This window comes from Oratosquilla oratoria, chromosome 40, assembly GCF_046742065.1.
Source record: "Oratosquilla oratoria isolate Oo_2021 chromosome 40, ASM4674206v1, whole genome shotgun sequence".
NCBI lineage: Eukaryota > Metazoa > Arthropoda > Malacostraca > Stomatopoda > Squillidae > Oratosquilla > Oratosquilla oratoria.
Genome location: NC_134816.1, coordinates 875,001 through 892,771, shown reverse-complemented (window position 1 = coordinate 892,771; position 17,771 = coordinate 875,001). Strand labels below are relative to the sequence as shown.

The 17,771-nt window shown below is 43.1% G+C and overlaps 1 protein-coding gene across 10 annotated transcripts in view; it reads right to left on the bottom strand.

Annotated features, from left to right (window-relative positions):
• Nucleotides 1–17,771, bottom strand: part of LOC143020615 (filamin-A-like) — a 379,720-nt gene that overhangs the window by 21,295 nt on the left and 340,654 nt on the right. For all 10 annotated transcript variants that reach the window (XM_076177057.1, XM_076177058.1, XM_076177066.1 and 7 more), the window contains 9 exons: nt 14,210–14,553; nt 13,799–13,997; nt 13,469–13,575; nt 12,161–12,316; nt 11,149–11,464; nt 9,501–9,881; nt 9,083–9,255; nt 5,103–5,309; nt 1,520–1,967 (listed from right to left, as the gene is read on the bottom strand). In XM_076177057.1, the coding sequence (XP_076033172.1) occupies nt 1,520–1,967; nt 5,103–5,309; nt 9,083–9,255; nt 9,501–9,881; nt 11,149–11,464; nt 12,161–12,316; nt 13,469–13,575; nt 13,799–13,997; nt 14,210–14,553 (2,331 nt within the window). The remainder of the gene's footprint in view (nt 1–1,519; nt 1,968–5,102; nt 5,310–9,082; nt 9,256–9,500; nt 9,882–11,148; nt 11,465–12,160; nt 12,317–13,468; nt 13,576–13,798; nt 13,998–14,209; nt 14,554–17,771) is intronic.

Genomic DNA, 17,771 nt, shown 5'->3' with positions numbered 1-17,771 from the left:
TGTTGGCACAATCACTCCTTCATACAGTCTCCTCTTAGCATCCATTTCCAAATGTCTATTCCTCATTACACTCTTTAATCCTCCAAGGCATTTACTCGCTTCTCTCAATCTACATTCTACCTTCACCTTCACTCCACCTTTTCCTGGCACATTTGCACCCAAGTATCTAAAACTATCCACTTCCTCCAGTCGCTCTCCCTTAATGCTCACTTCCATTCTACTGCCACTTTCACCCCTTGTACATCTCATCACTTTACTTTTACCCACATTTATCTTTAGCTTTCTTCTATCACATACTCTCCCAAACTCTGCCACCAACTTCCTCAAACCCTCTTCCGATCCTGCCACAAGCGCAGTGTCGTCCGCAAACAACAGCTGGCTCACCTCCCACTTTTCTCCAATTTCTTTAACCATCTCCAATCCCTGACCCACTACCCTTGCATTTACCTCTCGCACCACCCCATCCATGTATAAGTTGAACAGCCAGGGAGACATAACGCATCCTTGACGAAGTCCCACCTTTACCTCGAACCACTCACTCTCTCCATTTCTAATCCTGACACAAGCTCTACTACTCTCATAAAAATTTTTAACAGCTCCCAGAAGCTTTCCGCCTATCCCGTATATCTGCATAACCTCCCACAGTGCCTTTCTGTCTACCCTATCGTAAGCTTTTTCCAGATCCATAAAAGCCCAAAAAAAACATCCTTCCCCTTTCCTATAGCTTTCTCACATATCTGTCTTACCACAAAAATCTGATCTACACAACCTCTACCCGTCCTAAATCCACACTGTTCCTCACCAATTACTCCTTCTGTTCCTCTCCTAATCCTCTCAATCAAGATCCTCCCATAAGCCTTCCCAACTACACTTAACAAGCTAATCCCTCTGAAACTACTACATTCACACTTGTCCCCCTTTCCCTGGAACTATACAGGCACTCCTCCAGTCCTCCGGCACTCTACCCTCTCTCCAACAAACATTAAATAACCTCACCAACCAGTCCACCATCACTGTACCTCCCTTTTTCAGACATTTTGCATGGCATCCATCCAAACCAGGTGCCTTACCTGCTTTCATCATCTTAACAACTGCCTTCACCTCATCCTTCCTTATTTCTCCTCCATTCTCCTCACTCATCACTCTCATTTTCTTCGCATTTCCCACTGCAGGTATCTTTCCCTCCCTATCCTCCTTGACATTTAGCAACTCCCTATCATAATCCTATTTACCACTACATAATCCATTAACGCTCTACCTACCACCCTTCCCTCCACCACCCTCTACCATGTGTACTTATGCTTGACTTTCTTCCGAAACATTTATGAAAATAATAAATGAATGATATAAGCAATGACATTTTAAATGTAGTCCTTCATTAGGCGAAGAAAGGAAAAAGAAGAATTATTACAATGAATTTACAATGAAAAGGAAGAAGAGGTAGAGGAAGAGGAAGAAAAAGAAGAAGAAATTACAAAAATATGAAAAGGATGAATGGAATAGTCACTGCACGACTAACCTGTAGTGAGTCCATGTCCCCGAAGAGTGACTCTAGTATGATCTCCTGTAGAAGGCGCTGCTGCCCAACCAATGATAGGCATGTCTGGCAAAAGCAGGTCTCCATACCAGAGCTGCAATTCGTATTCACCTTCAGCAGTAGGTGAGAAAAACACCTTGGCCCTACTACCACTTTGATCAAGACCAAAGTCAAGCTGTTCCCCCTCATGGTGGAGTTCTCCTCGAAGTCGTCCAGGACCTGCCTCGCTCAGATCAAAAGCGAGGCGTTTCTCTTCCCTCGGGATGAGCTCGAGGCGACCGTGGGAATCCTTCAGGCTCTCCCAGCCTCCGATGAGGCGGACCTTGCAAGGATCCACCACCTTCGGGTGAAAGGGACTTCCGGCAACGTCGCGCTTGTTCCACTGCACGCGTACGTCAAAGATTCCTACTTCGTGAGGGAAGTAGGTTACCTGAAAGAGGTGGTACCATGTACATAGAGTACATACATATACCAAGGCTCTTTCCCCCTTACAAGGGAGGTAGCCAAAAAAGGAAAAGGCATAAAATCATTTCCACCCATTGACCCTGAAAACACTCCACACCCCTCCACCCTCCCTCTTATCTTAGCACCTCCTGGATGACGGGTCATCCCTGCACCTTGTCCACTGCCCTGGGTCAGAAGCAGTGTCGCAAGACACAGCACATCCACAGCAAGACCGCTTCATTTAATCGGCGACTCCCCCTCTCCGTCCCCCCATTGCATAAAAGGAGAAGACGGGGAGAAATCCCTTCGGGCTGCATCAAATTTTGCTCACACATACTACCTCACCCACATCCTCCCGCCCATTCCACCTCATGCATCACAACATCATCCATATACAACCATTCTCCATTCACCCCTGTCTTCTGTCCTCCCCCGTCCTTCTTCAACAGACATTCCCCTCTTCCCCAAAACCCCCTTCACCCCATCCATCCCCCCTCATGTTCACTCCCTCCACATCTGCCTTCCCCATACCTCTTTTACTAGTCTTTCTTCACTCATTCTTTCCATGTGTCCAAACCATCCTAATATTCTTTCATCAACCTTATCTCCCAGCTCCCTTTCCACCCCTGTTCTCCTCCTCACCTCCTCATTTCTCACTCTATCTAGCCTAGTAACCCCCATCATACTTCTCAGACACCTCATCTCAAACACATTCAAACTCCTTCTCTCTTCTTCTCTTAAGTTCCATGTTTCTGTTGGCACAATCACTCCTTCACACAGTCTCCTCTTAGCATCCATTCCCAAATGTCTATTCCTCATTACACTCTTTAATCCTCCAAGGCATTTACTCGCTTCTCTCAATCTACAGTCTACCTCCACCTTCACTCCACCTTTTCCTGCCACATTTGCACCCAAGTATCTAAAACTATCCACTTCCTCCAGTCGCTCTCCCTTAATGTTTACTTCCAGTCTACTGCCCCTTTCATCCCTTGTACATCTCATCACCTTACTTTTACCCACATTTATCTTCAATTTTCTTCTTTCACACACTCTCCCAAACTCTGCCACCAACTTCCTCAAACCCTCCTCCGATCCTGCCACAAGCGCAGTGTCGTCCGCAAACAACAGCTGGCTCACCTCCCACTTTTCTCCATTTTATTTAACCATCTCCAATCCCTGACCCACTACCCTTGCATTTACCTCTCGCACTACCCCATCCATGTATAAGTTGAACAGCCAGGGAGACATAACGCATCCTTGACGAAGTCCCACCTTTACCTCGAACCACTCACTCTCTCCATTTCTAATCCTGACACAAGCTCTACTACTCTCATAAAAATTCTTGACCGCTCCCAGAAGCTTTCCTCCTATCCCGTATATCTGCATAACCTCCCACAGTGCCTTTCTGTCTACCCTATCGTAAGCATTTTCCAGATCCATAAAAGCCCAAAAAAAAAACATCCTTCCCCTTTCCTATAGCTTTCTCACATATCTGTCTTACCACAAAATTCTGATCTACACAACCTCTACCTGTCCTAAATCCACACTGTTCCTCACCAATTACTCCTTCTGTTCCTCTCCTAATCCTCTCAATCAAGATCCTCCCATAAGCCTTCCCAACTACACTTAACAAGCTAATCTCTCTTAAACTACTACATTCACACTTGTCCCCTTTTCCCTTCTAAAGAGGAACTATACAGGCACTCCTCCAGTCCTCCGGCACTCTACCCTCTCTCCAACAAACATTAAATAACCTCACCAAAGGGTCAACCATCACTGTACCTCCCTTTTTAAGACATTCAGCATGGCATCCATCCAGACCAGGTGCCTTACCTGCTTTCATCATCTTAACAACTGCCTTCACCTCATCCTTCCTTATTTCTCCTCACTCCTCACTCTCATTTTCTTCGCATTTCCCACTGCAGCTATCTTTCCCTCCCTATCCTCCTTGACATTTAGCAACTCCCTAGAATATTCTGCCCATCTTCCCCTTACTGCCTTCTCTTCCATTACCATCTCTCCATCTGCACCTTTTACCTTTTCTTCTCTACTTGATTCGTCTCCTCTTCCTCTCTAAATTTCTTTCCAGAACATCTTTTTATTACTTTCAAAATTTTCTGTCATACTCTTACCCCATTTCACATCTGTTCTCCTCTTTGCCTCCTTTACCTTTTGTTTTACTTCTCTTTTCTTTTCTTTGTACCTCTCATATGACTCCCTCGTCCTATTTTGTAACCAATCTGTGAAAGCTCGCTTCTTCTCTTCTACAACCTTCTTTGTTTCCTCACCCCACCATTCACTACTCTTCTATTTCCTCCTGTCCTTCTTGTTCCACACACCATCCTTGCACACTTTATGACTCCCTCCTTGAACCATCCCCATTCCTCCTCCACACCTAGCTCTACTCTATCCTTCACTCCCTCCCACTCCTCCTTCAGCTTCTTTTCGTACTCCTTCTCCTTTTCCTTTTCATTCAAAGAGTTCACTCTAAGAACCTACCTACCTTTTGTCCCTTTCCTCTTTCTCCATCTATCCTCCACTCTCAACTTACCTTCCACCAAAAAATGATCTGATATTCCCCCACCCTCTCCCCTTAGCACATGTACATCCTTAACTCTTCCTATCATAATCCTATTAACCACTACATAATCCATTAGCGCTCTATCTACCACCTTTCCCTCCACCACCCTCTTCCATGTGTACTTATGCTTGACTTTCTTCCAAAACACTGTATTTGCTATCATCAACTCTCTTTCTAGACACATTTCCACCATCAACTCTCCACTACGATTCTTTCCTGGGACTCCACATTTCCCAACCACTCCATCGATTGGAACTTTTCCTACCCTTGCATTAAGGTCTCCCAGTAATTTTACATTGACATTTCTTCCTAAATCTTCTATGCACTCATTTAAATATATCCAAAAGGCCTCCCTTTCTTCTACATAGAGTACAAACGGTAATGCAAAATCATACTCATAGAACAATCTATGCTTACACGTATATAAAAGCTTGAGGACCATTATTTATTTTGGATAGATTGAGACTCGATCAACTCATCTAAGCCTGTGTTGTACTCTATACATTGTGTCTTAGCAAACAATTTCATTCAGTCACTTACCTGATATAACCCCTCCTCCTGCTTGCGTACATTGACCTTAGCCACACTGTCAGGACCGTCCACCGTGACATGTGGCTCACCCACAAGTCCCCGCCCATCAATAGTGAAGTTGAGAGGTGTGTTGACACCACCGCCCACTAGACCCGGGCCGGACACTCCAGCGAGACCAGACTCGCCCACCTCCACAAAGACCGGGGACCCGGGCACCTGAGAATAGGAATATGAGCATTTCATGTCTTATCTAGAAGTGCCCATACGTAAAGGGAGCATGGTAGCCAAGCAGACAAGGAGACTAATGTCTGGGGACGGGAAGGCAAAGGTAAACTGTTTGAAACCCCAAGATTGTGTGACGTTAGTAAGGACAAATGGTCTTACATCTCCCAGCCCCTCCTAAGACTGTCATCTCAAGCCACTCATAGTGTGGATACTGAATGAACTATTAAAAAGATAATTTCATACATATACAGAAGTAGAAATTTATTGTTTTATTTTTACAATAAAATGAGGCCTAGTCTCCCTCCATTCGCGTTTTGGACTACGTGCTTGTTCTCTCATACCATTGCTAATGGCATAAGTAATAACAATTAATGCTAATGATATTAATGCAATTAGTACAATATATAAGAGAAGAACAGTAGAAATGTAATTGTTTGAACCGTGATCGAAAAAATATATAGACTGATGATGAATAAATAAATAGAGAGACAAATGCTTATAGAAATGTATTGATAAATAGGCAAATAGATAAATAAATAGAAAATAAATTGTAATGAAAAAACTACAGTTCTGTTATCAATATTTTACATCTTTATTCTGGTTTACTATAAGTAATCATTTTCATCTGATGCAAAAGTCCATGACTGATTACCATAGAGTAGTCCATATATCCTGATCTACTTAATACTACAGCCTCTTTTAAACTAAATAAAATAATTTGCAATTATCTAGAACAGATTTATTAAGTACTAGTTAAAATAAAAATGTAAATAGACTACTGGATAACTATGCAGATGGAGAGATGATAATGGAAGAGAAGGCAGTACGGGGAAGATGGGCAGAATATTTTAGGGAGTTGCTAAATGTGAAGGAGGATAGGGAGGGAAAGATAGCTGCAGTGGTAAATGCTAAGAAAATGACCATGATGAGTAAGGAAAATGGAGGAGAAATAAGGAAGGATGAGGTGAAGGCAGTTGTTAAGATGGTCTGGATGGATGCCATGCAGAATGTCTAAAAAAAGGAGGTACAGTGATGGTGGACTGGCTGGTGAGGTTATCTAATGCCTGCTGGAGAGAGGGTAGAGTACCGGAGAACTGGAGGAGTGCCTGTATAGTTCCACTTTACAAGGGAAAAGGGGACAATTGTGAATGTAGTAGTTTCAGAGGGATTAGCTTGTTAAATGTAGTTGGGAAGGCTTATGGGAGGATCTTGATTGAGAGGACTAGGCGAGGAACAGAGGGAGTAATTGGTGAGGAACAGTGTGGATTTAGGACAGGTAGAGGTTGTGTAGATCAGATTTTTGTGGTAAGACAAATATGTGAGAAAGCTATAGGAAAGGGGAAGGATGTTTTTTGGGGCTTTTATGGATCTGGAAAAGGCTTACGATAGGGTAGACAGAAAGGCACTGTGGGAGGTTTTGCGGATTTACGGGATAGGAGGAAAGCTTCTAGGAGCTGTCAAGAGTTTTTATGAGGATAGTAGAGCTTGTGTCAGGATTAGAAATGGAGTGAGTGGTTCGATGTAAAGGTGGGACTTCGTCAAGGATGCGTTATGTCGCCCTGGCTGTTCAACTTATACATGGATGGGGTAGTGCGAGAGGTAAATGCAAGGGTAGTGGGTCAGGGATTGGAGATGGTTAAAGAAAATGGAGAAAAGTGAGAGGTGAGCCAGCTGTTGTTTGCGGACGACACTGCGCTTGTGGCAGGATCGGAGGAGGGATTGAGGAAGTTGGTGACAGAGTTTGGGAGAGTGTGTGAAAGAAGAAAATTGAAGATAAATGTGGGTAAAAGTAAGGTGATGAGATGTACAAGGGGTGAAAGTGGCAGTTGACTGGAAGTGAGCATTAAGGGAGAGCGACTGGAGGAAGTGGATAGTTTTAGATACTTGGGTGCAAATGTGGCAGGAAAAGGTGGAGTGAAGGTGGAGGTAGAATATTGATTGAGAGAAGCGAGTAAATGCCTTGGTGGATTAAAAAGTGTAATGAGGAATAGACATTTGGGAATGGATGCTAAGAGGAGACTGTATGAAGGAGTGATTGTGCCAACAGCACTGTATGGGGCAGAAACATGGAACATGAGAGAGGAAGAGAGAAGGAGTTTGAATGTGTTTGAGATGAGGTGTCTGAGAAGTATGATGGGGGTTACTAGGCTAGAGTGAGAAATGAGGAGGTGAGGAGGAGAACAGGGATGGAAAGGGAGTTGTTGTTGTTGTTGTTGTCGTTCCCTAGACTGTCTGTCCGAGCAGTCCCGTCTCCCCAAGGAATGCCATAGCCGAAACTGGGTTTTCCCACAAATCCTTTATAGAGCGTATGTTGTGTTGTTTGCGTGCATGATTGTGTATAATGCAGTCTTCCATTATGTGTTGTATGGTATGGGGTGAAGTGTTACATCCTGGGCAGCTGTTCACAACGCGGTCATCCAGCCTCTTCTGGTAGCTTAGAAGTGCTGGGTGGTGACCGCACCGCAGTCTGGCCAAGTGGACTCTGTCCTTTCGTGGGAGAGAGGATTCAGAAGGGTGGATATCAGGGGGTCTGGCATGCAGCAGTGTGTTTTCTTTCAGTGTGTTAATGGAGCAGTGAGTGATATGATTATGAATATGTTTCCGGAGGATGGTATTTGGTGGTTGTGCAGTAAGAGAAGAGAGTATCTGTGCGTGATAAAGGTCTTTGGGTGTTGTTTTAATGTTTCTTGGTGTGTGTGGGTGTTCTGCTATGTAGAAAGGGAGTTGGGAGATAGGGTTGATGAAAGAGTATTAGGATGGTTTGGACACATGGAAAGAATGAGTGAAGAAAGACTAGTAAAAGAGGTATGGGGAAGGCAGATGTGGAGGGAGTGAACATGAGGGGACGTCCTAGGATGAGGTGGATGGATGGGGTGAAGGGGGTTTGGGGGAAGAGGGGAATGTCTATTGAGGAAGGACGGGAGAGGACAGAAGACAGGGGTGAATGGAGAATGGTTGTATATGGATGATGTTGTGATGCATGAGGTGAAATGGGTGGGGGGATGGGGGGTGAGGTAGTATGTGTGAGCAAAATTTGACGGAGCCCGAAGGGATTTCTCCCCGTCTTCTCCTTTTATGCAATGGGGGGACGGAGAGGGGGAGTCGCCGATTTAATGAAGCGGTCTTGCTGTGGATGTGCTGTGTCTTGCGACACTGCTTCTGACCCAGGGCAGTGGACAAGGTGCAGGGATGACCCGTCATCCAGGAGGTGCTAAGATAAGAGGGAGGGTGGAGGGGTATGGAGTGTATTCAGGGATGGAATAGGTGGGAATGATTTTATGCCTTTTCCTTTTTGGCTACCTCCCTTGTAAGGGGGAAAAAGCCTTGGTATATGTATGTATGTATGTATGTATGTATGTATGTATGTATGTATGTATGTATGTATGTATGTATGTATGTATGTATGTATGTATGTATGTATGGATAACTATGGGCTATAAAGGAATAAATGAACGACTCTTCAAAAAGCAAGTTTCATATATAAATATCTACTATGTATTTTCATGTACTAGTGTTGATTAAACAAATAATGTTTCCAGTTAGAGTGGACCAAGTAATTCTCCTTAGAGCCAATGATTTTGTTTATTATTTTCATTGTTTACAATGACCATAAGTACCAACAACCAAACTCATGACACATTTGTTGGTTATGTCATGAACCTTCACTGATCATGACTAGTGAAACTGCAGTGAAGGAGAGGAAAGAATACAGACAACCAAAGTGTTTATAGTTAATGTATATGTATATTGATGGCCTGACTCACCTCTTCGCCGCCATACAAGAGCGTTACTCGGTATTGCCCAGAGGCTTCCGGAGTCCATTCAATGGCATCAGTAGTTCCTGAAGACCCGTTCTTAACCTCCAAAGGAACTACTACTCCTGAAGGCGCCTCCACATGCGCTTCTACGTCTGCTACACCAGCTGCTGACTTGTCCACTGAAGAGATAGAAGGAAAAATATTATGATTCAGGAACCTGATGTTGACACCCACTAACTAAATATAAAGTATCTACAAACATACCAAACAAAGTACAGGGTGTGTACAAGTATGTAATGGTTACTCTGGTATGAAAAATCTATATACTATCTTCCCAACTCACTTTGTTATTAAAGATACACCTATATTAATTCTCAAATTTACATACTTTGTATATCACTTAGATATTGAAGGAGTGTCTTACACTTAAAGATAACTGGTTCTCCAACCGCCGCCGTTGTTTTGTTTGTCTCGAGGATGACCTGCGAGGCATCATAGGCTGTGCATCCAAAGGGTGACCCTTTCACGTTCTTCCCATCGCAAAGAACCTCGATCTTGTATGTCCCTGGAATATGGGGCATATACTCAGCGAGCAGGTTTCCGTCCTTCTGCTGGTAGCACTTGACCGGAACTGCCCAATCACCAGGACCTGTGATGATAACGTCGAAGTCCTTTGACGGGTTCAATAAGGTCTCAATGACGAAGGATGTGGCCTTGTTCACACGCGCTTGATGGAGACCCAAGCCTGTGGCGGTGACAGCGTGGCCTGTGGCGGGGTTTCGCACGTTGATTTCGAAGGGACCTCCTGCAGAAGGTGAAGAAGAATCTTATGAAATTTAGATGTTTATATTAAGTTTTAGTAATGTTTGGTGAAATTTGAATGTTAATACCAAGTCCCAAAACCATACTCAATTAGTATTCATGATAGGCATTAACCTTTCTACAGTACAAGGGTCATCCTGAGCTCTCTCCCTTTCCTACTCTCATACAAGCTCTACCTCTTATGTAAAGGACATTAACTTCCCTCAAGATATCTATCCCATATATTCACTACACACTTCATAATTTTTCTTTGTTAACCCTGCCATACTCTTTCTCCAATTAAAGTACATGAAAGCCTAAAAGACATTATTACCCTTCGCCAAAAATCCCTAGCATATGTGCTTTGGTATAGAAAAAAACATCTACTCACCCTCACCCTTTCTTAAACCTACACTGTTCTTCCCCAATTATTCGCTCTGTCCCCTTAAAAATTATTAGTATCATACATATTTCCATTTCATTTTACAAACCTATTAATTTTATTAGTGATTATAAGTAGCATCTTTACTTTGGTGATCCTTTGTATGTATTTTGTTTCGATTAACATCAAACAATTTTAATTAGCTAAAAGACCTTCAAGGGACCAATGGCGGGCACTAGCAAGAGGTGGTCCTTTAAGTTGAATATCAGTTTGATAATAATTTTCCTGTCGCCCATCTTCGAAATATGTCAACACCCTCACTCCATCTGGAGGTGTCACTCCTTTGGACTGATACTCGGCCTCCAGACTGGACCCAAGATCTCTATCAACTTCAACTTTTTTTGTCTATCTTGTCATATAAGGAGAGCTTAAAACAGAAGAACTGTCCTCTTCTTATACTACCATCAGTAGGTGATATAGAAACAATCCTACATGATTGCAAACAGAAAAAAAAATAATTCAAAGTTACTTCATAGAAAGACCTATGGAAGTGGCCAAGAAAAGGAGGAGGGTAGAGGGGAGTGGAATATGTAGGGGATGGAATGGGTGGGAGTGGTTTCAATGCCTTTGTTTTTTGGCGACCTCCCTTGTAAGGGTTGGAGTGGTTTCTATGCCTTTGCTTTTGGCTACCTTCCTTGTAAGGGGGAGAAAGCCTTTGGTATATGTATGTATGATGTATGTATATATGTATACATATATACTAACCTTTCTTAGACTACACCAAGGTATTACAAAGGATTACAAAGGCGGAGCATGCCGACAGGTGACCTTTTGGCCCATATCTAGGTCGGATGCGGAAAAAAGGTCTTTTGATTATACATATACTAACCTTTCACGGGCACAGCATTGTACCGCACATCCACCTTATGGGGAATTGGGGCCCTGGGATAGAAGAGGACCTGGTAGTGTCCGGCCCCAAGGTCCCTGATGGAGTGTTTGACGTCCTGCCCAGCAGCACGAACGCCGACGGAGAGGGACCCTCGACCTGCCCCAGAGGCGTCCACGCTGAGGGAGCACTCCCGACCAGAGAAACACTCGGCACCAGTCTGTACCGCCACTCTCCTCGGATCAGCTGCCTCGACCACGTACGGCGTGCCATTGATAGGGCTGCCTTGATGGAGGACGGCGACGCTGTAGGATCCCACCTGCGGGAGAAAGGGAAAAGTGAAAATCAGAACCTATCCAGAAACCCAAGAAAATACAAGAGGGAGTTTATGTCTTTTAAGCTGAAAAACAATATCTGATACTAATCAGAAAAAAACATTAAACACTTTTTAGTTTGGTGACTTCTTCTTAGGTAAATTTAATCACCTGGTAATAGTTAAACAAAATGTGTAAATGTTGTCGCCATGTTAACTGTTTTAAGCTTTTCAGCATGGTTACATATACACTTTGTTTTAGCTAATGACTTCAGACTATTTTATGTAGCTGAGTGGGAGAGGAAGGAAGGTGACTACAGTCTTAAGAGGATCTAATTGAGGAAGACCCAGCTCAAGCCAGTTTTCTCTTTCCTTAACCGGATAATATAAGTCGCTCTGACTTCAGTCTTCAAAGATTTTTTATGGCTAATGCCAGATGTTTTATCCAGTTTAGAGCATTCTGTGTATTTAAAGGGTTACAAAAAATCTTATTGATAAGCTAATCAAGGGAGTGTTTCTTTAAAAGCCTTTGTTCGTATTAATACTAGACAATTTACTTCAGCTTAGAGATGACTTCTGGGCACTTGGTTTTAAAGAGCAATCTCACTTTAACCCATTAGCGATCAGTATTTCTTTTAAAGATTTCATTCAGTTTAAATGTGCTCAAGGGTTTTGGATTCAGACCACAAGACCACAACTCACCTGTTCTGCTCGGTACTCGGCGCGGTGGAGTGAATTTCGCAGCTTGACGAGGCGAGCAGGAATCTGCCCACCGTCAGGCCCCGTTACTCGGATGTCCAGGTCTCCGTCGAGGCCCTTTGTGTCGACAGTGAAAGCTGCTGTGGATCCGGTCACCACCTGAAGGAGGAAATATGTCCGGATTAAATCCAGGAAACACATAGCGGATTAATTTGTCTAAAGAAACTTTGAACGAGTATGCTTAAAGCATCCAGCCATTCATCCCCACCACCATCTTTTGAGATTTTCTTCTAGCCAACACCAGGTAATTTGATTTTGAAAGATGTGAGAAAAAATATATAATACAATTTTCCCATGGAAATTATATCATAGATTAAAACACAGAAATGACGTCTGGTGCCTTATTTACACCTCACACAGAGCCGAATACATTCCTACCAAATGTACACTCTACTCTTACACTAAAGCTATGCTTATGTGGCAGATGAGAACAGACCCTCAATTCATTTGTCTGAGGTTCCAACTAACTATCCAACGTTTCTGAGCTCTAATCAGTTATAAAGACACGTTTTGCCGATTGCAACGTTCTAGATAGCATTTTTTACACAATATAAGTATATCAGTTACTGTTTCTCCTCGTCAATGGAAACGACGTCGGAATGGGACGACCTTGTTCTCACGTGACGGCCAACCGCAGATCGGACGAGAGATAAGATTTGTGACGGAGTGAAATCGCCAACGAAACCAACGGGAACAAATGACTCGGAAGACCACCGGGGATGACTCCTTTTCCTTTTCCTTTATTTCCTCTCCCTCTTGTTCGCCTTCATCCTTCCTCTCCTCCCTTGCTTTTTCCTTGGCTTGACGTAGACTTTTCTCTTTCACTTTTTATCTTTTTCTCCCTCCCTTTCACGTCCCACTAGAAACCTTCTATTCCTCCTACCCCTACCCTCCTTCTCCAATTTCTCCTCTTTCTCCTCTCTTTTTCTTCTTCCTACTCATAGATTGCTCTAACTCATTCTCTCTTCTCCCTTTCCTCCTCCCCTTCCCTTTATATTTGTTCCTCTTCCCCTCTTTCTTTTGTTCCTCAGCCATGCCTCTACCAAAACCACGTCTTTTTTTCCACCTCCTCCCCTTCCTCCCCTCTGTTCCTCTTCTTCATTCAATATTCTCCCTCCTCTAGTTCTTACCCTTCCTTCACTCGATCCCCCCTTCCTCCTTCATCTTCTCACCCTCTTTTTCTTCATCCTTCTCTCACTCCTCGTTATTTTTCTTTTATTCATCATTTTGCTCCACCACCTCCTGACCTACCTGTTTAAGTCCGTCGCCCTTAGCTGTTACCATTTGGCTCTCTTTCCTCTGCAGATGCCGAACCTCGCGAGGCTCCAACTCCCGAACCTCACATTTGAAGGGAGACCCTGCAAGCAGAAAAGGGCTCGCATGAATGCATGACATAGATCATAGGCTGAGCATATGTTTCGTTAACAAAGAATTAAATGACGATTTGCCTAAATTTAGCAGCCAGAAGTTGAAAATATACAAAATATAAGGATGGAAATAAAATAGACAAGATGATATTACATTATGTGACAATGAATTTGATTAACTCACAATAAGATAAAAAGAAAGAAAAAAGAATACCTTCTACATCTTCCTCGTTGAAGGTGATGTTAACGAAGTGCGGTATAGGTTCGTGGGGCGTGAAAGTGACGTCATACAGCCCACGTGACCGTGCTGCCACTTCCGCTCTCACCGACGCCTTCGCAGTAGTCACCACAAGCTCCAGGGTTCCTTCGCCAGCCTGGGAGGCGTCGACCGTGAAAGTCACCGGACGACCCACCTGAAGAAGGGCATCCAGAGAGATCCTCCGTTAAAAACGTCAGAAATCATTAAAACTGTTAAGACTATTAATCTCATTTAACATTAAATATATCCAGATATATATATATATATATATATATATATATATGTACATATATATATATATATATATATATATATATATATATATATATATATATAATGTTCAACATTCTCAAGTTCCGGCCATACCTTTGTATTGTCCAATCCCGTAACCTGAACCTTGGTGACGTCATAGATGTTGCACGTGAAGGGAGACCCTCCCACATTGTCCCCATCCATAATCACATTGATCGTATGGGGCCCCACATCCACGGGCTGGAACTCGGCAGTCAGTTTGTTGGGCAGAGTGCCCTCAAGGTTGACGGGCACCCGGGCACCTGCGGGTGAGGTGACGTTCACCACGCAGTCCCCGATGTCGGCGCAGCGAGGGTCGATGGTGAAAATGGCCGGGCGAGCTAAAGAAGACATTTTGAGTGCGGCCCCTGAAATAACCACTTGGCTGCTGTCGCTCACGCGGCACTTGAAGGGTGACCCTATGGTTTTAAAAGAAGGACATGTTTATGCATACATATATGACTAGTCACAGTTATTTTGTTAGTTTATTACAGTTTACTTCGCCATGCCTTTGCTTTTTTTTTTTTTTTTTTTTTGAGGAATCTCCACTTTGGGGCTACAGGGAGAAGGATGCCTAATCCTATCCCCGTCACGTTTTTGTCGCCTTTTACGAATCAAGTGGGAACACTTGGTGACAGATGTCTTTTCCCCCACCACAAGGTTCGGCGAAATAAGAAAATGAATATTCAGAGAAGTGGTACAGGACAGTAACAAGAGTGATGGGACAGTATAATGAAGGGATAGTCGCAGCATAATAAAGAGCCATCATTTCTCTATGAATAGGGATTTCCTCTACCACAGACAAAATAATGTGTGACTCTGGTCCGTAGGGGCACCCCATATAAACCCTAAAGTATCAGCTGCATGCTACTGATCAGCTTTTAACCCCACAATAACATGCAGCCAATATCCCCAGACAGCACTGGATGGGGCAAAAACGAAGACGAAGAGAGGAGTTTGAATGTGTTTGAGATTAGGAACCTGAGAAGTATGGTAGGGGTTACTAGGCTGGATAAAGTGAGAAATGAAGAAGTGAGGAGGAGAACTGGGGTGGAAAGGGAGTTGGGAGATAGGGTTGATGAAAGAGTATTAGGATGGTTTGGACACATGGAAAGAATGAGCGAAGAAAGAATAGTAAAAGAGGTGTGGAAGGCAGAGGTATAAGTAGTGAACATGAGGGGGCAACCAAGGATGAGATGGATGGATGGAGTAAAAGGGGTATGGCGAAAAAGGGGAATGTCTGCTGAGGAAGGAGGGAAGAAGACAGAAGGTAGGGGTGAGTGGAGAATGGTTGTGTATGGATGATGCTGTGATACAAGGAAGGTAGTGGGTGGAGGATGGGGATGTGAGGGAGTATGTGTGAAAAATAATTTGATGCAGCCTGAAGGGATTTCTCCCCGTCTTCTCTTTTTCTGTATGAGGGGACGGAGAGGAGGGGTGGGGTCACCGTTTTAATGAAGTGGCCTTGCTGTGGATGTTCTGTGTCTTACGAAACTGCTTCTGACCCAGGGAAGTGGGCGAGATGCAGGGATGACCCGTCATCCAGGAGAAGCCAAAATAAGTGGGAGTGGGTGAATGGGAGTGGAGTATGTGGGGATGGAATGGTTGGGGGTGGATTTTATACCTTTGCTTTTTGGCTACCTCACTTGTAAGAGGAAAAAAAAACTTTGGTATATGTATGTATGTACTTCTCTATACTGGGGATATACCACAGTTCGGTGGAGAACCTGATGGGAGACCTTAGGAGGGTCACTGGTATATTCACGTCTGCCACCTAGGCATGGTTTGCATGTCTGGATGAATTCACCGAAAGTTTTTAAATAAAGGGTGTGCATGTTGTAGGAATGACAGAGACAGAGAGTGACATATAGACAGAGAGACAGAGAGAGAGATGAGAGTGGAATGGGTGAGAGTGGGTACGCGTCTTGAATGGGGAAGAGGTCCTTGGTGTAGAGACAGAAAGATAGACGTATAAATATCAGCCTCAAAAGCCCCCAAAATGGTATCATGTGAGGCACAAAGGGTTATTATTGTAATACTTCTTTCCTTTAAATTGATACAGTGATGGAAAGAGGAAAGAGGACGCAAGGGCACGGCCTACAACTTCTCAGTTTCTATGATTGTCTGTTTAATCTATTTCCTATTGGGGATGCGACCTCCGCGCATAGAGCAAATGCCAAAGTCCTCAAACCCACTTCCACTACAAAATTTTAACAACTCTTCCTCACCAGTAATATCTGTATCATGTAATTTAATTTTTGCTTCAGCCTAAGGAGGACAGACTCAGGATAGAATGTGACTGATTGATCGAAACCCAATCTAAAGAAAAGTACATTGGCATGCTACAGGTGTTAATACTTTAACAAAAGGAATAAAATGACCTGACGCCTGTCAGAATGAAACCGAGTTACCCCAAGACTGCAAACGAAAGGTCACCAATCTATATAGTTTTTCAAATCATTGATGTCTGTAGCAGTTTTCCCCAGCTGAATCGTATCACTTGACGATAGTAAGACTAAATAAAAACATCAATTAATTATAGAAAAATAAGTTTTGATTAAGGTAGGTGTTATCCTTTGTCATCTATAGGGGCTTCCTTTAACTAAATAAAATAACCTAGAGGCAATAGGAATAGTCAAACTTAAATACAGATGACATACATTTGAAGCACCGGTACAGTAAAGGTACAGTATTATATCCTTTGTATTTTCTTTCGGGCTAGTGCCAGGCGATTTTTTTCACTCAAGAGAGTATCAACGTGAAATAAATATCTCGATTATCTACTTTAGCATGGCAGTGGGCTTTAAAGGTTTCGTTCTCGTTGACACCTGACGTATTTATTCAGCTCAGGAGGGTGATACGAACATAAGAATGAAGAAGACTGCATGAAACCATAAGGCCTACGTTAGGCAGTTCCGTGTGCATTACCACCTTTCATCTCCATCCATAAAGTTATTTAACCTTGTCTTAAAACAACCAATAGTTTCAGCGCTCAAAACTTGGTTACTAAGTCTATTTCATTCGTTAACCACTATTGGTAAACCACTTCTTGCCCATTTCCTTCTTAGATCTAAATTTGTTCTATCTAAATCCATTACTGCGAATCCTGTCCTGCTGTCTTATTATGATGATCTTGTCTACATCACCCTTGTTAAAGCCTTTGACCCATTTGAATACCTCTAATAGATCACCTCGCACTTGAAATTCAACGTTGCTCTTCAAAAACTTGCAACACACAGCCTAGTGGTGATCAACCTCTTCCACGCAACAACACACTATCCTGATGATATTTTGTTCAAAGACAAACTATTTCATTCATTTGGGGAAATATTTTATGCTGCTACAAAAAAAAAAAAAAAAAAATCAGACCTCCTTCACTCACAGGATTCACGTGACATATTTTGCCCTGGTTGGAGCAGGATCCCACATAGAAAGGATTAATATAGTTTCTTTATTTTTTTCCGATTTCAACACTGATTGTTAGGCTTAGGCAGTATAGAACTCCCTACCATTGGTTACAGGAACTACAGCTGCAATGTTAACACAAGAAACTGATTTCCAGCATCCCTTAAAGATATTGACATCCCAGAAGAAATCGCTGTAATCGTTGATGTGAGATGGAATCAGGGAGACCCCG